The sequence below is a fragment of the Lepus europaeus genome, chromosome 22 (genome assembly GCF_033115175.1).
Source record: "Lepus europaeus isolate LE1 chromosome 22, mLepTim1.pri, whole genome shotgun sequence".
Lineage (NCBI taxonomy): Eukaryota > Metazoa > Chordata > Mammalia > Lagomorpha > Leporidae > Lepus > Lepus europaeus.
The window spans coordinates 13,011,539-13,036,408 of record NC_084848.1 but is presented as its reverse complement, the minus strand read 5'-3'; the positions used below and the strand labels follow the sequence as shown (position 1 = coordinate 13,036,408).

Genomic DNA, 24,870 nt, shown 5'->3' with positions numbered 1-24,870 from the left:
AGCAGTGGATGATGGCTCAAGTACTTGAGTTCCTGCCACCCACGTGGGAGACTCCGATGAAATTCCTGGCTGCTAGCTTCTCTCTGGCCTCGATCTTGCTGTTATGGTATTTGGGGAGTGAGCCAGGAGGTAGAAGATCTCTCTCTCTCTCTCTTTTTATGTGTGTGTATCTTTCAAGTAGATGAAAATAAACAAACATTATAAAAAAAGGGACTGGTTAAATTATGACCTGTGTATAAATGGAATACTGTATTGAAGTGAAAAATAATGACATAAAGCTCTTTCTTGATTGGAAGGGGTGCCAAGACACTAAGAGTGGAAAAAAACCGTTAACTGTATATTAGAATGTACAGAATGATTCTGCTTATAGTTAAAATTAGTGTATGCCTATATGTGGTGCTTATATGAGCATATGAACAAACTTTCTTAGATATTCAGGAAACAGTCTCTGTCATCTGAGATTTAAGAAGGGGAGTTTTAATTTTGTACCATTAATGTAATGTTTATATTTATTTAGCATAAGCACATATTTTGCAAGTTTGTAAAATTCAAGTCTTGCACTGTGAGATGCTGTTGACTTTGAATAAGGATTTCAAATACAAAGCACATTGAACAAAATATATATATAGTTGAAAAGAAAGAATGGGTTTGGACTGACGAGTGAATTTCTTTTTAGGATTTTGTGGAACTGAGAAATAACACCCTTGTTCCTCCAAGTTGAAAACCAACTGAGTGATAGATACAAGATCGAGATGAATGAAGGACAAACTATCACCTTATTACAGATTTAAGCAGAACTGGAGCATGTGACTTCATAGCCACAGCTTCTATCACTGAGTTAGACAGACTCACCCACCTTGTCACAGACATGGCTATACAACTACAGAGCTTCACTCAGAAGAGCCTCTTATTTTTCATAAAAATGCGCTATTATGTTAACAGATTTTATGCACTATTTAGGGTGAATTAATGAGTATGTAGTTTAAAATGTCAGTTCAGTTTCTAATATCAATAGATATGACATATAAATGAAACTTTTTGGGAATTCTCAGCCATTTTTAAGATTTTAAAGAGATTTTGAGATCAAAAAATTTGAGAACCTCTGTTATAGTAGAAACATGGGCGTGTGAGAACATTTTGGAAACTGATTCTTGCTTATGAATTGTTCAGTATCCAGAAACACTAAATTTAGTGCTAAGAAAAGACATGTGATCTTGCTCTTGAGGAATTTACCATTCTCGTTTTGCATGGATTCTAAAGACATTTATTTTGCACATTTTTAATGTCTCTGAAATTGGTGTGCGTCTTTCGATCCCTGAACCAACTGGCAGTTGTCATGTGGCTGTCAGAGCCTGCGTATGTGGCAGTTTGGTAGTTACTCCGGCAACCTGGGGAGCTTGTTAATTAGTCCTGATGGTTGCCCGAAAGCCGTTGTTGACACCTGCTGGTAAGGTTCGAAAGCACAGGCAATGCCTGTCCATTGCTGCCAAGAAAATCCGGCAGTGGAGCAGCCTTTAAGAAACGCTGATGGGGTTGTGAATTGTGCTCCCCACAAAGAAGTGATAACTGTGAGAGGTGATGGATATGTGAATTAGCCTTATCTGTTCATTCCACAGTGTGTACATATCTAACCATAACTATCTACCTTCTTAGTCGTCAGTGAACATAAAAGAACAAGAAACAGTGGTATCACCGACTCATGGACACCACTGTGTGGAATAGTGTGTACTTGGGTGACCAAGTCGAAAAGGGATTAAGGGAGCAGCCATTTAGCCTGGGAATTAAGACACCCACTGCCCACAGTGGAGTTCAGCTCTCGGTCCTGACTGCTGACCTGGTTTGCCTTCCTGGCTCCTAACTCTGGTCCCAGACCAGCCATTGTGGGCATCTGAGGAGTGAGCCAGTGGCTGGGAGTTCTCTGTGTGTGTGTGTGTGTCTCTCTCTTTCTCTGTGTTTGTCTGCCTCTCAAATAAGTAATAAACAGATAAGGGTGCTCAATTTCACAAATGAGACAACTTATTTTTAAAAATATTTGTTTATTTGAGAGACAGAGAGACAGATGCATAGAGCACTGTCTATTGGTTCACTCCTAAATGCCTGCAGGAGCTGGGGCTGGGCAGACCAAAGCCAGGAACTATAAACCCAGTCCAGGTCTCCTGTGTGAGTGGCAGAGACCCATCTGCTTGAGCCATCATTTGCTGCCTCCCAGGGTGCACATTAGCAGGAAGCTAGAAACAGAAGCAGAGCCAAGACTCAAACCCAGGTACCCTAATATGGGATGCAGGTGTCCCAAATGGTGTCTCAACCACTAGGCCAAACAGCTGCCTCCAGACAGCTTATTTTTTTAAGAGATTAAGAAGAATTTGATTGCATATAAAGGAGTACTATATTCAATTTATTTTGCCATGTTTATTATTATATTTATTATATAAATATATATATATATATACACTTTAAAGTATGCCAAAGATACACTTTGTCAGAATATGTCTAAAGTCCATCAGTAAGTATCAAAAATTCTGTGTATAAAAATGCATTGTGTGGTGCTTTTCTTAAAAACAAATTATTTATTTGTTTCAATGTGAGAGTTACAAAGAGAGGGAGAGGCAGAGAGAGAGAGAGAGAGAGAGAGAGATCTTCTATACACTGGTTCACTCCCCAGATGGCCACAACTGCCAGGGCTGGGCAATCCAAAGCCAGAAGCCAGGAGCTTCTTCCAGGTCTCCCTGTGGGTGGCAGGGGCCCAAGCACTTGGACCACTTTCCACTGCTTTTCACAGGCCATAGCAGGGAGCTGGACTTGAAGTGGAGCAGCCAGGAGACAAACTGGCACCCATATAGGATGTCAGCATCGCAGGAGGTAGCTCTACACATTATGTCACACCAGTCTCACTGCTCTTATAATTAGTAGAATTGGGGGCAGAGCTGTGGCACAGTTGGTTAACACCCTGGCCTGAAGTGCTGGCATCCTATATGGGCACCGGTTCTAGTTCTGGCTGCTCCTCTTCCGATCCAGCTCTCTACTATGGCCTGGGAAAGCAGTAGAAGATGGCCCAAGTCCTTGGGCCCCTGCACCCATGTGGGAGACCTGGAAGAAGCTCCTAGCTCTTGGCTTCAGATTGGCGCAGCTCTGGCCATTGTGACCATCTGGGGAGTGAACCAATGGATAGAAGACCTCTCTCTCTGCCTCTCCTCTTTCTGTGTAACTGTCTTTCAAATAAATAAAATAAATCTTTTTAAAAAATTAATGGAATCGATATTTAATAAGGTGTGATTAAAATATAACAAAATATAAGTCTTTCCATAATAAGAAAAGTGGTTCACATAATGTCATGTAAGTTGAAAGGCAGAGAGAGCTGTGTGAAACAGGGGCTTTAGGGAGTATTTCATAAGGATATGGATATGGGCCTTGAAGGTGATTTTGAGAGATATAGCACTCATTCAATGTATTTATTTATGATGACCAGTATTTTAGAAAGGATATATATAGTTAACTCCAGGAAATTCTTTAATTTTTAATTTTGTGTGTGTTCTTTTTAGCTTGGACTGGGTTTCTTTCATTTTCTCCTGGGCTCTTGGTCTCCCTGGTACAATCCTTCCCCATTTTAATATGCCCTACACTTAGAAACCAAGGTATTCTTTATTCATTATCTATTTATTTGAGAGGCAGATAGAGCTCCTATCCTGTGGTTCACTCTCCAGAAGCACACAGTTACTGGAACTGAGCTGGGCGGAAGCTAGGAGCTGGGAACTCGATCCAGGTCTCCCACACAGGTGACAGTAGCCCAATTGCTTGAGCCATTACTGCTGCTTCCCCAAGGTCTGCCATGGTAGGAGGCTGGAGTCAGGAGTCAGGAGCCAGAGCCGGCTATTAAACCTGATTACTCTGAAATGGACATATGCATTTTAAGCGCATGTTACCTAGTAGGCCAAATACTCACCCCTCTCACCAAGATACTCTTTGAAAATGCAGACATAGCACAATTATGTTATTCTTCTGCTTTTAATCCTCTGACGGCTTTCTCAGAGGAACTTTAGAAGTCAATGTGAAGTTCTCCCTGTGGTTGACCAAGACCCCGGCTGCCCCTTTGTTTTCCTTTTGTGCTGCCCTTTCTCTCTCTGCAGCCTCTCTTGCCTTTGTATGTTCCATCCCAGGCCCTGGCTTTATTCAGGTCCCCAGATAATACCTCCTGCAAAGTGACCTCCTCCACCACCCCTTGAGAGGCACCTCCCTCCCGCCCTCTCTCCTACACCTGATCTGTTTTTCTCACATCACTTTCCTGGCCTGTTTTTCATTTGTTTGTCTTTGCACCAAAAGGGGTCTCTTTGAGAACAGTGACTCTATCTTTTGTTCATGCTGTGTCCTCAGGGCCTATCATGAAGTCTGATGCATGGTAGGCTCTTTTTTTATTTCCTTTTCAAGATTTATTTTGAAAGGCAGAGTTAGAGAGAGAAAGGGAGAGAGAAAGAGAGACAGAGAGAGAGAGAGGCCTTCCATCTGCTGGTTCACTCTCCAAATGGCTGCAATAGCCAGGGTTGGCCCAGGATGAAGCCAGGAACCAGGAGCTTCCTCCAGGTCTCCCATGTGGGTGCAGGGGCCCAAGGACTTGGGCCATCTGCTGCTGCTTTCCCAGGCCATAGCAGAGAGCTGGATTGGAAGTGGAGCAGCTGAGACTCAAACTGGCACCCATGGCTTAATCTGCTACGCCACAGTGCCGGCCCATAGTAGGCTTTTAATAAATATTTGTTGAGTGAATGAACTTAGCCAGAAAAAAAATAAAATTCTTGACTGATACTAATAAAGTATTGCTCTTTTATCTTGGTGAATAGGAAATGAACAATATTTCCTCAGCAACTGAATACTATAAAGAAGTTTTGAAACAAGACAATACTCATGTGGAAGCCATCGCGTGCATTGGAAGCAACCACTTTTATTCTGATCAACCAGAAATAGCTCTTCGGTTTTACAGGTGTGCTTTGCATTGTTTGTACAACTGCTTTCCTCCAAAACACCGGTACAACAGTAACGAAGATGGGGTGACAGTGTCAAGAAGTCATGTACAGGCCACGTCTCTGTGAAGCTCAAATTTCCAAAACGCAGATGTTTCACGAGCATTAAAGTGACATCCAATATTGGAAACATGCAGATGTTTGGCATCTTGCAGAAACACAGCTGGGCAACTGACAATTTTTAACAGTATGTCATTGTGCAAGCAGCCATTTTGCCATCGACCAGCATCTGTTTAATAGTTTAAATACTTCCCATCATCACTGCCCTCATTAATGCCACCAGTCATAAAGACACAGGTAGATATAGTGAAAAGGTTTGCAAAGAGCAGTTGGCCTCACGTTCTGAATTTTTACAAAGACTTGAAAGAGGATCAACTGTTTATGAAGTGTTGTCAACTCTTGCCCAAATATTTTTTCAAAGAATAAATTTTTTTCATGGATTCTGTTTTGAACACATACTTATTTTATGCTTCTGGAGTTAATTTTTGAAGTTACAAGTTCCCCTTCAGCCCTTGGGGAATATACAAGGAGATGATTGGCAGCTGACCAGAGTTCTTTCCAAATATATGTTGGGAGCCTGAAATACAATAATGCAAATGCATCGCACATGCAGCTGCTCCCCTCCCCACTCCCCGAAGAGGGTCGGGTCGTGGGCTTTCTCAGAGCAGCTGGCTGCATTTTCATTTGCTTAATTGAACATGGTTGTCCTGTGTTCCTTGGGATTAATGATATGTAGCAGGGGAATGAGACTCTTAAACTGCGCTGTGAAAGCTAAGTGGATGGTAGAGGGATTCTCTTCCTCAGTGGAAGCTCACGGGTGCTCAGTAGACACAGCTTTACCACAAGGTAGTGTAGACAGCCCAGAGCAGGATCCAGCTCAGCCAGGTCTTAGTAATTTACCTACGGACACCAAAGCTTTACAACACTAAAATGTGTGGGATTTACTTGATGTGACTATTGAGTTCTTATGTTTGTTCTCTCACAGAACTGTTTTTTGGGGGAAAAGCATAGGAAAATTGTTTTCTGATTTTGCTTCCAGACATATTCCCTGTGGATAGTACCATTACAAGAGATACACTTTTGTGAGCTGGGTCTTTAAGAAGCTTAGGGGAAATGTGTATTAAGAAAAAAACTTTGCATAAACTTTATTTTTTTGCATCAAAATGAATCTATCTTTTAATTCCATTTTCCATTAACTGAACTTGTATGTGCTTGAATTTTGTTGTTGTTGTTGCATTAACTTTAACACTGTGCTTGTATTCTTCGGGAGTGTTAAAATTATAAAATGAGCTCATTTCTAACTTGGTAAGAGGAAATATGTGTCCTAACACAACGCTGGTCTGACACCAACATTCGTGCTCTGTTTTGCAAAGGCGACTCCTGCAGATGGGTGTTTATAACTGCCAGCTCTTCAACAACCTGGGGCTGTGCTGCTTCTACGCCCAGCAGTATGACATGACCCTGACCTCATTTGAACGTGCCCTTTCTCTGGCTGAGAATGAAGAAGAGACAGCTGATGTGTGGTACAACTTGGGACATGTAGCTGTGGTACGCTGTTTTTTTGATACAATTTCTGTTATACAAAATTAGTTTGTAGGAATTTTCAGGTACTGTATATGCAGGTTTTGTTATAGTCTTACGTGGCAATTTAAAGCTATGTAGGAGTCAACTATAGCTCATCTTATATCCCCGACCTAAACTCACTTGTACGGAACTCACACCTGGCTTCTATGAGGGGTGCTTGCTGCTTTCCCTGTAGTAGCAGGAAAGATTTTATGGGGAAAGAAGGGAGGCAGTGGTGAGAGAAGCGTGGGATACCTGTGTGCAAATCTGTGCTTCTCTTCCAGGGAATCGGAGATACGAACTTGGCCCATCAGTGCTTCAGGCTGGCTCTGGTCAACAACAACCACCACGCCGAGGCCTACAACAACCTGGCCGTGCTGGAGATGCGCAAGGGCCACGTGGAGCAGGTCAGGGAACTGGCAGTGGCACAGCGGCACTTGTCAGGTGGCGATCGGTGTATGATTTTAAAATGAGCTGTAGCGGGGGGCAGGTAGCCTAGGAAGTCGAGAAGCCTGTGTGCACACTGGAGCACCTGGGTTCGACCCCTGGTTCCGGCTCCTGACTCCAGCTTCCTGCTGACGCAGACCCTGGGAAGCAGGAGAGGGCTTGTCTAGTGGGGTCCCTGCCACCGACGTGGGAGACCCATGTTGAACCTGGGCTCCTGACTCCCATCTGGCCCAGACCTGGCCATTGTAGGCATTCGGGAGGGGAGCTGTCTCTTCCTCTCTCTCTGTGTCTCTTTATCTCTCTGCCTCTCAGATAAATACATGCATTCATACATGTGTAAATAAATACATACATACATTTAAAAAATGATATAAAAGTTCTAGAGTCAGACAATCTTGGATTTGAATCTCAGCTCTGTGATGTATTAGCTACGTGACCTTGAACAAGTTACTTCATTAAAAAAAAAACAAAATGAAACAAACCACACTTAGTTTTATTAGAGCAATTGTGAGCCTCCTGTTCTTCTCTGTGTTAGCAAAGTTCTGCTGGTCACCATCCCCTGCCTTAAGCTGAAGCCCTAGGAGCCACCTGCACACTTCTCTTTTCCTCTTGCTTTCTCCCGACACCTTGCCCTCCCAGCTCGTTCAACGAGCCCTTTTGGTCCTACCTCAAAGTCGCCCCTGAACCTGAACCTGGCTACTTTCCCACTCCTACCACCCTTCTCCAAACTGCTCTTGTCTCTTGTGTGGACCACGCCAAGAGCCTCCACCTGGTCTTTTTTCCCCGACTTCGATCAGCAAGTGAGTGCACCCTGTAATCTGTTCCTCCTCAGAGCAGCCAGGGGAATTTTCTTAAAGAACAAGATTATTTCTTACTGTTTTGGCTTAAAATCTTTCTTGGGCTTGAAATAAAATCTGGACTCCAAACCGTGGCCTCCCATGTCCCATATCACCTGGCCCCGGTTCACTCTTAGACCCCATCTGTGCCACTTGTTTCCCATCGACTTCCTACACATCCGCTGCCTCGCTGCCCTGCAGGAAGACGGCTCGCCGTCTTCCTGCAGGGCCTTGGAATGTTCTTGCGAAGACGGGCTTCTTCTGTCCTTGCTGTCCTGGCTTGCTGTCCTTGTCACTTCTTTTGGAGAGGCCTTCTGGAGCATCTCTCAGAGCCCTCAGGCCATGTTTCCTTCTCTCTTTTCTGCCTGGTACTTTTTATTTTGCCGCATATTTTTACAGTTAGAATGTCGGCTCCATGAAAGCAGAGATCTTACCTGCCGTGTAACTGCACTACTCCCAGCATCTGAGACGGTGCCTGGCACAGGGTAGGAGCTCCATCAATAGTTGTGGAATGAGTGGATGATACGTAAATAGTACCTGCCTGGAGGCGTTTTGTGAGGATTAGATCTTGCATGAACAGTACTTGGTATAGTAGAAGTGTAGCGTTAAGCACATGGCAGATACTTCATAAATTATAATACAGTGGGGCCAGCGCTGTGCCGCAGTGGGTTAACGCCCTGGCCTGAAGCGCCGGCATCCCACAGGGCCCTGGTTCGAGACCCGGCTGCTCCACTTCCTGTCCAGCTCTCTGCTATGGCCCAGGAAAGCAGTAGAAGATGGCCCAAGTCCTTGGGCTCTTGCACCCTTATGGGAGACCCGGAAGAAGCTCCTGGCTCCTGGCTTTGGGTCTGCACAGCTCTGGCCGTTGCGGCCATCTGGGGAGTGAACCATCGGATGGAAGACCTCTCTCTGCCTCTCCTCTCTCTGTGTAACTATGACTTTGAAATGAATAAATAAATCTTTAAAAAAATTATAATACAGGACAAAACTTTAAAATGTTGAATACATTCATATCTTATTAACGGCAATCAAGGATAAAGGTTTTTGTAGTCTCCAATATGGACATGAAGAAAAAGAGACTGGAGGTGGGTCAGTAACTTTGCCCAAGGTCACAGACATGGTAAACAGTGTGCCAAGACATTGACCTCCAACCTGGTCTCCTGAGCACTATGATGAACTTTTAATGAAAACAAAGGAAGAAGCATCATTGAATATTCATTTATTTCTCCTAAAGTAAATAAGGTGGACTTGTATTTTTTTTTAAGATTTATTTATTTATTTAAAAGTAGAGTTACAGAGAGAGAGAAGGAGAGACAGGAAGAGAGATCTTCCATCTGCTGGTTCACTCCTCAAATGGTCATGACTGGGACTGGGCCAGGCTGAAGCCAGGAGCTGGAAGCTTCTTCCGGGTCTCCCACATGGGTGGCAGGGACCCAACCCCTTGGCCATCTTCTACTGCTTTCCCAGGCATATTGGCAGGGAGCTGGATCAGAAGTGGAGCAGCAGGGACTCAAGCTGGCACCCATATAGGATGCTGGTGCTGCCGGCCATAGTTTAACCTGCTGTGCAACAGTGCTGATCCTTGGATTTGTGTTTTATAAACAAAAGCTAACTATAATAAAACAGACGCTTATTTTGGCATGGAACTTTGTCTATGTCCATGTGAATTAAGAGGTTTTTGTCATTTTTCTTTGTGACCATATTGGTGATGTTCTTTCCTTCCTACTGAATGTGATTTTTCTAGGATACAATTGATTTGGAATGTTTTGATGGAAGATCTTATGATAGTAACCCCATTTTATTACTAAAACTTAATATCCGCCATCCAATATGAACTGCTATCATTTTATTTTCCATTAAGAAAAGATAAACAAATTTATCTTCAGAGTCATGGGTAGAGGTTTTGGATTTAGTTACAAATTAGATAGCTTTCAACAGTTTGTATTGTTGAATGTATGGTCTTAATGGTGAATATATGGGGGCTGGCGCTGTGGTATAACAGGTAAAGCTAGCACCTACAGTGCCAGCATCCCATATGAGTGCCAGTTTGAGTCCTGGCTGCTCCACTTCTGACCCAGCTCTCTGTTATGGCCTGGGAAAGCAGTGGAAGATGACCCAATACTTGGGCCCCTGCACACACATGGGAGACCCGGAAAAAGCTTCTGGCTCTTGGCTTCGAATGGCCCAGCTCCAGCTGTTGTGGCCATTTGGGAAGTGAGCCAGCAGATGAAAGACCTCTCTCTCTCTGCCTCTCTAACTCTGCCTTTCAAATAAAATAAATAAATCTTAAAAAATATATACAAATACATTGCACATTGCATATTATAAAAAATGATGAATGTATGAACATCTCAAGCCACTCAGTGATTTTTATAATATATGATCCTTTGAATATACAGAGGACAAAAAGTAATGTGTATTTTGTGTTTTGAGCACTCTGGGACACTGACAGTTCATTGTTTCCAGTTGCATTTGCACTTGGAAAACTGGACAGCAGTGTTATGAATGCTTGCTTACTGTCACCCAGCATACAGCTTTGAACTTATGATTTCTTGGTTATTTTTCTTGTTATTACATTAGAGAAAAGATAGCTTGAGCCTGCTAAATCAATCAACAACAACAAAAACTAGATTTTTAAGATTTTTTTAGCATTAACATTATATTTTAAATTGTATGTCATTGAAATATTAACTTTATGAGAGCAATAGTTCTCAAATAACTTTAAATCTACTCTAAATTTTTAATTCTCTTGTTTTCTGTCTTTGAAGCACTTATTATGAACATAATTTTAGCAAAATATCAGTACTCAATTATACTTCAGTAAGTCCTATTTCATAAGGAATATCATCTATATTCATCACAGGAACATGTTTAATGAAGTCCTATCCTAGGTGAAGAATTCTTTTACATGGCCAGCACTGCGGCTCACTAGGCTAATCCTCCACCCACGGCGCCAGTACTCCGGGTTCTAGTCCCGGTTTGGGGTGCCGGTTCTGTCCTGGTTGCTCTTCTTCCAGTCTAGTTCTCTGTTATGGCCCGGGAAGGCAGTGGAGGATGGCCCAAGTGCTTGGGCCCTGCACCTGCGTGGGAGACCAGGAGGAAGCGCCTGGCTCCTGGCTTCAGATTGGCGCAGCGTGCCGGCTGTGGTGGCCATTTGGGGGGTGAACCAACGAAGGGAATACCTTTCTCTCTGTCTCTCTCTCACTGTCTAACTCTGCCTGTCAAAAAAAAATAATAATGTTTTTACAGAACAAATCACAAATACAGGACTGATGTATGCTCACATGCTGTTGGTTTTTCCTTTTCTTTTTTGCACAGGCACGAGCACTCTTACAAACTGCGTCATCTTTAGCACCCCATATGTATGAACCGCATTTTAATTTCGCGACCATCTCTGACAAGGTATTCTCTTTCTTTATTAATTTATTATCTGATCTTTTCTTTTTCTTTCTTGGCTTAAAAAAATACAGGGGTGGATGTTTTGCTTACTGGTTAGTATGCCCGCATCCTGTATTAGAGTGCCTGGGTTCGATTCCTACCTTGAGCTCCTGACGCCAGCTTCCTACGGATGCAGACCCTGGGAGGCAGCAGTGATGGCTCATGTGATTGGGTTCCTGCCACCCACATGGGAGATCTGGATTAAATTCCTGGTTCCTGGCTTCACCCTCCCCCCCACTGCCAAGTCCTGCCACTTGTGGAGATGGTAGCTCTGTCTCTCTGCCTCTTCAATAAATAAATAATATTTTTAAAAGTACAGATAAGTAAGAAATCCTACCTTACCTTCCTGAAAGAAATGATTTTTTTTTTTTTTTTGACAGGCAGAGTGGACAGTGAGAGAGAGACAGAGAGAAAGGTCTTCCTTTTGCCGTTGGTTCACCCTCCAATGGCTGCCGTGGCCGGTGCGCTGCGGCTGGCGCACCGCGCTGATCCGAAGGCAGGAGCCAGGTGCTTCTCCTGGTCTCCCATGGGGTGCAGGGCCCAAGCACTTGGGCCATCCTCCACTGCACTCCCTGGCCACAGCAGATAGCTGGCCTGGAAGAGGGGCAACGGGGACAGAATCCGGCGCCCCGACCGGGACTAGAACCCGGTGTGCCGGCGCCGCAAGGCGGAGGATTAGCCTATTGAGCCACGGCGCTGGCCGAAAGAAATGATTTTTTAAAAAGTCTTTAGTTATTATATTCATCTATGTCTTCAAAGGACAGTTTAAGAAATTTAATTTATCATTGCATATTGACTAAATGCCATCATAGACTGCAGAAAAATTATTTTATATTTTCAAAAATGACATTTAGTTATTGAAGAAATACTCAAGTGACTGCTGGTTTGAAAAGATCTGGTAATTGACTTTTACAGCAAGGAAATTCTATATATTTATAGATCATATTGGCACCAAGTCTCCGACATAATTGCTATAAAATGAAAGATACTAGTGAAAGATATTTTAGCTATGAACAGTATGAAGGAAATGTAACTGTTAATACTGTTCTGCAAGTCCAATTAATATTCAAAAGCAAAAAAGGGAATCACCTGCCATTTTTAATAAGTAAATGAACAAACTAAAGCCATTGAATAACTGACTTGGAAACCTTCTTTTAATGTGGAGGGTGACTCTGTCTTGAGGATAAGGAAATGGCTGAAAATGCTTGTGATACAAGAATCTCTGTAGACCAAACACAGAAAAATGTGTTACTTCACATAGCAGGAATATGAAGCCATCTGCACTCTCATTTCTGTTTTGAAAATAAAATAAACCGTCATTCATAAGTACTATTTAAAAAAATTGAGACTCAAAAAGAGAAAGAGAAACAGAGAGGGGGAGAGAGAGAGCACGCGCTCCCATCCCCCTGTTCATTTACCAGATTCTTGCAGTGGCCAGGGCTGGTCCAGTCTAACGCTGGGAACTGCAGTCTCGATCCAGGTCTCCTGTGGGTGGCAGGGACCCGTCTGGTTGAGCCCCATCACCTGCTGCCTTCCAGGATACACATTAGCAGGAAGACAGAATCAGTCTCAGAGCTCTCCGAGGCCCAGTGTGGCTTCTAAGACCTGAACCACAGCAGAGACTCCAGGCTCGAGCCCGGGGCCAGGGCCTGGCCTCCCTGGAACCCATCTCACAGGTACTCTGGCGAGCCAGGCCCTGATGCCACTGACCTGTCTGCCCAGAGCTCAACTTTGCGCAACAGAATTGGCAAGGACGGTGGAGGAGCCACACGTGCTGTGGGGAGGGGGCCCTGCCTGGGGGGCCCACGGAAGGCAGGAGCCTGAGCTGTATGCAGATGGGCCAGGCCACAGAGGGGCCAGCGCTGGGGCACAGCCGGTAAAGCCACCACCTGCAGCACCGGCACCCCATATGGGCACCAGTTCAAGTCCCAGCTGCTCCACTTCTGATCCAGCTCTCTGCTGTGGCCTGGAAAAGCAGTAGAAGATGGCCTAAGTCCTTGGGCCCTTGCACCCACGTGGGAGACCTGGAAGAAGCTCCTGGCTCCTGGCTTCAGATCAGCACAGCTCCGGCTGTTGCAGCCAACTGTGAAGTGAACCATCGGATGGAAGACCTCTCTCTGTCTCTCTCTCTGCCTCTCCTTCTCTCTGTTAACTCTGACTTTCAAATAAATAAATCTTTAAAAAAAAAAAAAAAAAAAGAATCAGTCTCAGAGCACAGACAGAAACCGAGGCATTCTGACATGGGATGTGGGCAACCCAAGCAGGGTCAACCACTGGGCCAAATGATTGCCCACATAGCTTGTCAATTGTGTGCCCTTGTTAAGTACTCTAATTGTCCCCATAGCTCTGCAGCCTAGGCATCCCTAACCTTTCTCACTCATGTTTTCATGCAACTGATGTTTATTGAACTCTGCTATCTGCCAGCCTCTGGAGTCAGCACAGAGGGTGTAGCCGTCAGGGAGGCAGGCACGAAGCATCTGCCTCCTGCAGCTTGCCTTCTGATGGAACCCCAGTCTCCAGACTCTCGTCTGGACTCACGGCATGGCAGCTTCCAGATTCACACCCGCTCCCCGAGAGGCCTGTGTGTTTTCTACCATACTACATGGCCACAACCACGTGGCCAAGGAAACTTGATCACTCTCTTTCAGGAATATCATCACATTTTAATAACACATAGCTCAAGTGAGACACTTCTTTGAGCAAAAGGCTACACCTCTATAAAAGAAAAGCAAATATCAAAAAAAAAAAAAAAATGCTGTGATTTAAAAAAGGAAACTTAATTGATGTTTTTAATGCATGTTCACATGTTACCAGGATTGATTAACTAGATTTTTTGGTGCACACACCAGAAAGCTGTCTTGTTCTAGAAAGTGGACATTAATCAAGATACACTCAGGTAGACTCAGATAGTATGTGGTTTTTCTTTGGGACTGGACTTCAATACAAAATTCATTGAAAATCAGAGACAATTTTTGAGCTTTTAAAATCAATACCTTCCCAACATTGTGTTATCACCATTTAAAACCTCTCAGAGCATACTATTGTATCTTAAATACAGTAGCTTTCCCTTGAATTTTTCTGTCTGAAGGGTGATACCTTGATCAGAATACACCTTCGTGGTTCACTGCAGATGGTTTTCCTGAGCGAGGCAGAGCTTGCTGTTGTAGCATGCACATGTCGTCTTCTGTCTGTAATACCCTCAGTGTCAGGAGAACAGACCTGGGGTTCTGAATTCTTAACTCGGCAGCTCTACTAGAGTGTAACTTGTTTATGTAATCGATAATTTATTTTCATCATCTATTTTTCAAGGTGGAATTGTAATCTAGGTGAGAGAATTCTAAAATCCAAGTGGCATAATCAAGCAATTTACCTTTAAGAATCTTTTGAATTTCCACCATATGCAGATGATGTTCTTTTTTGTTTGTTTGTTTTTTACTCTCCACTCATTTTTTCCTGTTGTTTCGTACAGATTGGAGATCTGCAGAGAAGCTATGCTGCTGCTCAGAAGTCTGAAGCCGCATTTCCAGATCATGTGGACACCCAGCATTTAATTAAACAGCTAAAGCAGCATTTTGCCATGCTCTGATTGTTCTGATGCAAGAGCATTATACAAGAGGGAAAAAGCACTGTGTGTTTCTGATTCTGTAATATAATACACGCATCACACAGGTCGGGGCTTGATCTTCGTGAAGGTGACATCGAGTGGAGTATTATGTATACTGAATGAAATATTTATAATGGTAATCACTGTGTATGATATTGGAAAATTATGGTAGATGTTTATGATATTTATAAAACATTTTAATGATTTCCTCATATTTTTATAAATGTACATTTTTATAGCCCTTAAGCTGTTAATCCTCATGAAGCTTAAGAGCTCTAAAATCTGCCTTTAAAACTGCACTTTTATTGCTAAAAGTGTATGTATTTATCCTGACTGCAGACTTTATTTAGAGCTAAAGAACTGTACTTTATTTTCTGTCCAATACCTTGTGACTACATATTGTGCTTTTAAAATAAATCAGTGTGTAAGACACCGCTGCTATGGTTTAGATGTGGTTTGAGCGGCTTCTGATGCCTCATGGGTTGAAATTTGGTCCCCATTGTGAGGTGTAAGGAAGGGTGGAAACTTAACCAGGCTGTGAGATCCAGAGCTGGGTGTTTGGGGTGTGGTTAGTAACGTCATTACGCTGGAAACCCAATGACTGGACCCTGGTAGCTTTGTAAGAAGTGGGAGAGACCACTGACTTCCCACGCAGGACCTCTGTTCCCAGAGAGTTGTGTCATGAAATTTCATAGTAAAACTTGTTACCGAGAATCACTTCCTTTTAGTACAAAGGAGGATATTATTATGTCTCATAAGTAATAGTTACGTCTAAGAGCTCACAAAAGATGTATCATCCTTGGATTCTTCTTCAAAGACAAGTAAGTTGCTGAAAGGAAAGAGGGGAGGAAGGAAGGGAAAAGAGGACGGAGGGAAAAAAGCGAAATCACCTTCAAGAAGCAACAACATAGATCAGCCCTTGTATACACTATTGCAGAACACTTCTCTTAGATTTCCTTACTCCATTTGTTCTTTTTTTTTTCTTTTTCTTTTTTCTTTCTCAGATAAAACAGGAGAGGGAACAGGAAGGTGGGGGGAGAGCGGGTGGGAAGAATTACTATGTACACAATGATGTATTTATGAGATACATACAAATTAAAAATAAATAAATTTTTTAAATGAAAATTAAAAAAAAAGAAAGGGGAGAGAAACCAAAGAGACACGTACACACACAGGCTCCCTGTCTCTTGCCATGCAGCGTCTTGTGCCACCTTGGAACTCTGCCAGCAAAAAGACCATCATCAGATGTGGCCCTCAACTTGTACTTCCAGAACCATGAGCCAAAGTCAAACTTTTTTCTTTGTAAGCTACTTAGTCTGTAGTATTGTGTGATTGGCAACAAAAAGTGGATTTAAGACAGCCATCATTTTGTCGTTTCCATGAGTTTTAATTTCATTCAGCTCATTTAAAAAATCTAGTAATCTAGTGCCTGCACTGTGGCTCAATAAGTTAATCCTCCTTCTGTAGCGCCAGCATCCCATATGGGCACCGGTTCTAGTCCTGGCTGCTCCTCTTCCGATCCAGCTCTCTGCTGTGGCCTGGGAGGGCAGTAGAGGATGGCCCAAGTGCTTGGGCCCCTGCACCCATGTGGGAGACCAAGAAGAAGCTCTTGGCTCCTGGCTTCTGTTCAGCGCAGCTCCAGCCGCTGCAGCCATTTAGGGAGTGAACCAGCGGATGGAAGACCTCTCTCTCTGTCTCTCCCTCTCACTGTCTGTAACTCTATCTCTCAGATAAATAAATAAAATCTTAAGAAAAAAATCCAGTAATCTTAGAAATCAGTCATATTTCAGTTTTATTGGGGAATATGGATATATCACCAATTGAGTGTTTCTCTGAAAACCCGTTTCTGGGAGATCACATTATTCATATAAGAATATCAGGATAGGTGGTAGAGTCACAGTACGGGTGTCTCACCTGTGGTCAGCCCTGAGAAGGTTAGGTTGTACCCCACTACTGTAGGATGTTTGCATCCTATAGACTCCCAGACTTTCTCTGCCCTGTTCACTGGAGCGCTCATTAAGTGTTCACACAGGATGTGTTAAAGGGACAGGGTCACTCAAACTCAGTTTTTGCAATCTGCCTCTCATTTTTTTAACAACTACTGTATAGCTGTTTACTTACAATCTTTCCAGATTTTTCTAAGTAGTACTATTTAGCTGACAGAACAACAACCAAAAATTGAATGCAAGGAGTTACAGACTATTGGAGACCAGAAGCAGCTTCAGAGAATGTGTAGACGAATCTCTTCACGGTAGACAAAGCAAGGCACAGTCACGCCACTGGTTGGTGGTGGAGTCACAGCTGGAACCTGTGATCTTATCCTCTGCGATAGACTTGAACCTTTCCTGGTTCTCATAACATTAGTGTTTGTTCAGCTCTTGCGAATTTCCTCAAGCACTGTCAAGTTTCCTAACACTGCATTCTGTATTTACATTCAAATTTTATCATGTCAATCAAGTTCTTCGTTGCTGAAAAATAAGAATGAATTTACTGGCTTTCACTGAGCACGTTGAATGTGACGGACACTGCTGTAAGTGCTTCGTTTGAATTCGTTTCCTTCCAACTGCAGTCCTATGCAGTCCTGTTTCCACTTTACTTAGGGGAAAGCAGAGCACAGATGGAAAGGATCCAAGTCCAGGACGTATCAGAGCCGAGACTGAAGTGCAGCATGACCCCCAAGTCCGCGTCTTAACCACCACGTTAAATTGCCTCTGTGTTTTTGCCTCTAAATAATGCTAAATAAATAGCTACTGTCATTTAAAATGAGTAGTGTGTGCTTTAGTAAAGTTGAACGATCAGGGCATATTAACACAATAAAAAGGAAATGGTTCGATGTTCCTAAGGTGGTATAGAGAGATTTTTATCTTGAATTTATGTTAATTGAGAGTGAGCACCAGTGCAAACGATGTCAGGATAACTTCGGGCAGAATGGGGACACATGTAACACTGCATCAGGAGCTACGTATGTCTTGGCAAGAAAATTATTTGTGGGCTACATAACTTCTGACTTCAGTGCCAGCGTTTCTATAGAGGGCTCATTAACAATTGTCTTGTAGCATGGTTAAAGAGGAATTCAACCCCCAGTTGCAAATTGTCCGACCGGAAGTTGTGTCGTTGAGCTTTTAACTGATGAAAATGAGGTCTGGAGGGCCGGCGCCATGGCTCACTTGGCTAATCCTCCACCTTTGGCACTGGCATCCCATATGGGCGCCGGGTTCTAGTCCCAATTGGGGTGCTGGATTCTGTCCCGGTTGCTCCTCTTCCAGTCCAGCTCTCTGCTGTGGCCCAGGAAGGCAGTAGCGGATGGCCCAGGTCCTTGGGCCTCTGCACCCTCATGGGAGACTGGGAGGAAGATCCTGGCTTCGGATCTGCGCAGCGCGCCAGCTGTAGCAGCCATTTGGGGGGTGAACCAACAGAAGGAAGACTTTTCTGTCTCTCTCTCTCACTGTCTGTAACTCTACCTGTCAAATAAATTTTTAAAAAAATGAGGTCTGGCACGAAAACTGTGCACTGAGTAACTGCTGAGGTTACAAGTTCTTCCTTCTTTACAAGTGTGTCACTTTTTTTTTTTTTTTAAGATTTATTCATTTATTTGAGAGTCAGAGTTACACACAGAGAGAAGGAGAGGGAGAGAGAGAGATCTTCTACCTGTTGGTTCACTCCCCAGTTGGCCTCAACGGACGGAGCTGCGCCGATCCGAAGCCAGGAGCCAGGAGCTTCCTCCAGGTCTCTCACGCTGGTGCAGGGGCCCAAGGACTCAGGCCATCTTCCACTGCTTTCCCAAGCCGTAGCAGAGAGCTGGGTCTGAAGTGAAGCAGCCAGGATTCGAAACGGCGCCCATGTGGGATGCTGGCGCTGCAGGTGGCGGCTTTACCTGCTATGCCACAGCTCTGGCTCCAAGTGTTCACCTTTGAACCAGCCCTGTGTGGTAATAATTCTCCTGTTACATTTCTGAGTGGTTATTTCCCCGTCTCAGAGTATATAATTTATCAGGATATAATTTATGGCCTAGTGATAGGAAGATTAATGAAGATAATACATCATTAATGTTTAGTTTCCACCGCCACTCTTTACAAGTCCGAGGAATTTTCTACCAAGAGCTTCTCCGGAGGATTGAGTTGAAGCACTCAGAAACAAGAACAAAATCAAAAACAAAAAAACCTGAAGATTTTAGAAAAGGCTTTTGGGAGCTCATCTTTGGGAAACAGTGCACTTAGAAATTGAGTTTAGAAAAAGCCAACCCCACAGAGTCTTAAATGCTAGGAAGTAGGTCAATTGGAATGTTCCATGGACATGTTCTAGCGTTCCAAAATGGTTGGCGAAGCTCCGATTTTAGGGAGGAACGTTATGTGGCAGGTGGAAAACAACTGCAGCTTCATGTCCTTCCACACTGATGGCGTCAGTCGTATTTTTGGCTGAACAGAAACATTTTTGACAGACACTGACGTTTCACTTTATAGGAGAGGTAATTTCTGACATACCCGTTGCTGAAATCCCGGGGATTGCAATATTGCTTGAAACGTGGTTCTCTGCTTCTCTCCCGGTCAGTCTGGTTCCAGTCTCTCTCCTGACTCAAGGTTCCTATTTCCAACTTTCAGATGGGATCTCCACTTGGATATCTCAGAGGCACCTTCAATTCAAAGGAAAACAAGTACTCCCAACAGCGTCTCCACATCTGCTTCTCTTCCTGTGTTTCCTTTCTTAGGGATCACAGGGCTTTGTCCCTAAGGAGCTCGCAGTCTATGTGGGCTGTGAAAATACAGAAGCTCCAAAATGAAAAACAGACCAAGAAAAGACTAAAGAAAGCGGAGAAAAGCATCAGTAAGCATCGGTCAACTCAGGCAGCCTAATGTACACGTAATTGGAGTTCCGTTAGACGGGAGGAGAGACAGAGTATTCAAGAAGTATTAGCTGGAAACATTTCCAAACCTGATGAAAAGTATAAACTCACAAATGCAAGAAACTGAACGAACCCCAAGTACAAAAAACATGAAAGCTCTTACCAAAACACATCAAAATAATTTTTTTTTCAATATCAAAGACAAAGAGGAAATTTTAAAAGCAGGGGGAAAAATACATCGTACGCAGAGGAACACATATAGATCAGGGTGACAGCGGACTTCTTGTCAGAATACAAGCCAGACAGGTGGAGTAACAGCTCTCAAGAAAAAAGGCAAGCTAGAATTCTGTGCCCACTCACGATGTGTCAAAAACAAAGCTGAGAGAAAGTATCACCACGCACCAGCCTTGTAAGAGCTTTTGAAGAAGTTTTTTAGATACAAGGAAGATGATACTTGGTGGAAATATAAGTCAACATAAAGGAGCAAAGAGCACCCGAAATGGTTAGCTATGTGGGTGAACATGATGCAATTTCTCATTAAATGTTTCTCAACAAAATTCACTATTTAAAGAAAATAATGACAATATAATACAGAGTTTATAACATCTAGAAGTAAAATATATGGCAATGATATTAAAGTTGGGATTGAAGAAATGGAAGTATATTATTTTAAGCGTCTTACCCTACACGTGAAGTGTTGGAGTTTGACTAAATGGTAGATTGTGATACATTAGAGGTGTATACTCTGAAATACATAAATAAGTAAAAGTGTATAAACTTCAAAGCAGTTGTTAAAGATAATAAGCTAAGAAGGGAAGCAAAGAAGAGATGGCAAAAATGAAAATAAATCGTGTGATGAGAATCTAAACCTAACCATGAGTGGGCATTTGGCACAGTGACTGAGTCCTCACTGGGGATGCCTGCATCCCATGTTGGAGTGCTGGTTTGAGTCCCAGACACTCTGCTTCTGATCCAGATTCATGCTGATGCACACCCTGGGAAGCAGCAGTCGATGGCTCAGATAGCAGGGTCCCTGCCACTCACAGGAGAGGCTCACGTGGAATTCCAGCTCCTGGCTATTGTGGGGATTTGGATAGTGCATCGGTGCTGGGAAGATCTTTCTTTGTGTATTTCTCTGTCTCTCTGTTTTTTCAAATAAAATGAAAATAAATAAAAATTTAAACCTAACCACTTCAAAAATTATATAGAATGTAAAATAAATTAAATGCAGTCAGTGCCCAATTAAAAGGAATAGAATATTACTAGGATTTAAAAAAGACTATTTTTGCACCTAATAATGGAATTTCAAAATACCCAAAGCAAAAATTAGAGAAATGCATGGAGAAAGTAGCAATCTACAAATACAGTAGAGAATTCCGAGTGATCTCTGACAGTTGTTGATATAGAGCCAGTAGAAAATCAGTAAGAATAGAGCAGGCTTTAACAACAGTATCAACTGAGCCGATTTGACTGACAGGTAATTGTATATAAGAACATTCTGTGGAGAGCTGTAAAACAGAACACTACTTAACAACAACAGTTTTCAAGTGCATGTGGAATATTTACCAAAGAAAGTATACTGGGCCATAAAGCCAGCTGCAACAGATTTGAAGAGGCTGAAGTCATACAAGTATGTTTTATGACTATTAATCAATAAGAATTAGATATCTGGAAAAAAACAAATATTTGGAAATTAAATAAAACACTTTTAAATAATCATGAAGCAGTAATGAAATTAAAAGGGAAATTAGAAAATATTTGCAAAGAATGAAAATGAAAACAAAGCATGCCAACATTTGTGATTGTAAAGCAATACCTAGAGAGAAAATTATAGCATTAAGCTTCCATGTAAAAAAAAAATGGAAAGGTCTGAAATTAATGAAAAGATTCTACAATAGGAAACTAGAAAAACAAATTAAATTCAGAATAAGCATAATAAAATACAGATTAGGATGAAAGTTATTGAAATAGAAAAGAGAACAATGATGCAAGGGGTGAGTGTTTGGCACAGCTATTAAGATACTGCTTGAGGCCAGTGCCGCGGCTCACTAGGCTAATCCTCTGCCTGCGGCACCAGCACCCTGGTTCTAGTCCCGGTCGGGGCACCAGATTCTGTCTCGGCTGCTCCTCTTCCAGTCCAGCTCTCTACTGTGGCCTGGGAGGGCAGTGGAGGATGGCCCAAGTGCTTGGGGCCTGACACCTGCATGGGAGACCAGGAGGAAGCACCTGGCTCCTGGCTTCAGATCAGCGCAGCGCGCTAGCCATAGCAGCCATTTGGGGGGGTGAACCAATGGAAGGAAGACCTTTCTCTCTATCTCTCTCTCTCACTGTCTAACTCTGCCTATCAAAAGAAGAAGAAGAAGAAGAAGAAGAAGAAGCAGCAGAAGAAGAAGCAGAAGAAGCAGAAGCAGAAGCAGAAGCAGAAGAAGAAGAAGCAGAAGCAGAAGAAGAAGAAGAAGAAGAAGGATACTGCTTGGGGCACCCACATCACATGCTGGAGTGCCTGGGTTCAAGTCCTGGCTCTTCCACAGGTTCCAGCTTCCTGCTGATGCACACTCTGGAGGCAGAGGTAATAACTCAGGCAGTTGGGTCTCTGTCACCCACATGGGAAACCTGGGCTGAGTTCTAGGCTCTTCAGCCTGGTCCAGGTCTAGCCGTTGGGGATGTTTGGGAAGTGAATTAGCAGATGGAAGATTCTGTGTGTGTGTGTATGTGGGTGTGTTTGTGTGAGTGTGCATCTACCTTTAAGTAAATAAATAAATAACAAGAAAGTAAATGAAAAATACTGGAAAACATCACAAAAACCAGAAGTTAGTTCTTTGAGATGACAATAAAATGGATAAACCACTAGTTAAAGTGATAAGGAAAGAAGGGAGAACACACACCTGGTCAGCTTAAGGAACAGCAATAGGAGAGTCTTCCAAAAGGCTGATGGATATTATCGTTGTCCTAATTGTGTGATGGTTCCACAAATGGATATAAATGCTATATAAATGGATACATATATCAATTTTATCAAATTTATACTCCAAATACATGAAGTTTATGTATATTGATTATACCTCAATAAAACTTTTAAGATTTATTTATTTATTTGAGAGACAGAGAGACAGATCTCCCATTTGTTACTTCACTCCCCAACTGCCTGCAACAACTGAGGCTGGACCAGGAAGAAGCCACAGATGTGAAACTCCATCTGGGTATCCCATGTGGTGGCAGGGACCCTACTACTTGAGCCAACACCTACCACATCCAAGAGTGTGCATCAGCAGGAATCTGGAATCTGGAGTGGAACTGGTACCCAAACTGAGACTCAGATATGGGATGCAGATGTCCCAAAGTGGCAGCTATAACCACTAGGCCAAATGCCCACACCAAGAAAGCTGTTTTATTTATTTATTTATTTATTTATTGGACAGGTAGAGTTATAGACAGTGAGAGAGAGAGACAGAGAGAAAGGCCTTCCTTCCATTGGTTCATTCCCCAAATGGCTGCCACAGCCGGAGCTGCGCCGATCTGAAGCCAGGAACCAGGTGCTTCCTCCTGGTTTCCCATGTGGGTGCAGGGCCCAAGCACTTGGGCCATCCTCCATTGCCTTCCCGGGCCACAGCAGAGAGCTAGACTGGAAGAGGACCAACCGGGACTAGAACACAGAGCCCATATGAGATGCCGGTGCTGCAGGCAGAGGATTAACCAAGTGAGCCACAGCACTGGCCCAAGAAAGCCGTTTTTAAACAGAACTCTACATCCTTACCAAAATTCAGTTTTACTGTATGTAGATTATACCTCAATAGACCTGATTTAAAAAATATTACAGTTAACTGAAGTGTCCTGTTATTTTTACAGACACGGTGAGCACTATAAAAGCTTAGGATGTCTAGAAGTGTTTGTTACACGAACAAGTGCTTAGACCATCTAGAGGAAATCACCGGATGCTGTCTTACTGTGAAGATCAATAGAACTTTGACAACGAGAGAGGAGAGAGAGGCTATGGAGAGACAGTCCAGGCAAGGGTAATGGAGAATATCTTTGGGAGCCTTTAGACTATGAATTAGGATGGATGGGAGCTGGGCATGAGCAGTGGGAGTGGGCAGGTCACCAGAGCTAACGTTGGAGAGGCAGGGAGGGGCTGAGATATAGGAGGTTTTGACCCTTAAGCTAAGGAGTTTTTACTTGAAGGTTGAGAAGAAATAGGTATTTTGCTAAGAATTGATCTGGAGACAATGTTTGAGATCAGTTAGAAAATGCAAAGTTGAATATAGACTTTAAAAATAAGTTTTCTAGGAAGGGTGTGAAATGAATATATTTGCACTAGACAGTAAATACAATCTTTTAAACCACAAAGCATATGCAACCAATCAGATAATTCATGCTGCACTTCTGCTTGGCTACACCTTTTTCTCTCTCCCATCTGTGCTAGAAAGCAAGAAAATTTGCCTAGATAGTCACAGCTCATGCTGAACACCGCGTCTCACAGATAGGGTTTCATTAATTACAGTTTGCAACAAACAGCTTCTCAATGAGATTATTGTCTTTTTCTAAATGCACTACTACTAGGTATGTGATGTTTTTACATTTCCTCAAACAGGAATTCAGGGGAAGAGGAACATTAGAGTTTACCCCAGGCTATGCTTTTCTCCATTGTAGTATTTGTTAGAACAACCAAATTAGTGTCTAGGACTGTGGTGAATCTCATGTACCTTAAAATTTGAGAGCCTCTTTGCTAAATGGTTTCTAAGAGCATTTTTACTTCTAAATTCCTCAAAAGACACAAATTTCAAAGCTTCCTAAAAAAAAAATAGATGGCGCTGTTGTGGTGTAATGTGTTATGATGCTGCCTGCAATATTGGCATCCCATTATGGGCTGGTTTGAATCCCGGCTGCTCCACTTCTGATCCAAGTCCCTGCTAATGCACCTGGGAAAGCAGCAGAAGATGGCCCAAGTGCTTGGGCCCCTGCACCCACTTTGGAGACCTGGAAGAAGCTCCTGGATCTTGGCTTCAGCCTGGCCCAGCCCTGGCCTGTGTGGTCATTTGGGGAGTGAGCCAGCTGATAGAAGCTATTTCTAACTCTATCTCTCCCTCTCTCTCTATAACTTTGCTTTTCAAATAAATAATAAAATAAATCTTTTAA

The 24,870-nt window shown here is 43.0% G+C and overlaps 1 protein-coding gene across 3 annotated transcripts in view; it reads left to right on the top strand.

Annotated features, from left to right (window-relative positions):
- TTC8 (tetratricopeptide repeat domain 8) overlaps positions 1 to 15,327 on the top strand; it is a 59,753-nt gene extending 44,426 nt beyond the window's left edge. For 2 of the 3 annotated variants that reach the window (XM_062181200.1, XM_062181202.1), the window contains 5 exons: positions 4,830 to 4,969; positions 6,383 to 6,557; positions 6,857 to 6,979; positions 11,174 to 11,257; positions 14,763 to 15,327. In XM_062181200.1, the coding sequence (XP_062037184.1) occupies positions 4,830 to 4,969; positions 6,383 to 6,557; positions 6,857 to 6,979; positions 11,174 to 11,257; positions 14,763 to 14,879 (639 nt within the window). In that variant the 3' untranslated portion in view covers positions 14,880 to 15,327. Of the gene's footprint in view, positions 1 to 4,829; positions 4,970 to 6,382; positions 6,558 to 6,856; positions 7,017 to 11,173; positions 11,258 to 14,762 lie in introns of all 3 variants that reach the window. The other variant, XM_062181201.1, reaches the window with a different exon arrangement.
- The last annotated feature ends 9,543 nt before the right edge of the window (positions 15,328 to 24,870 follow it).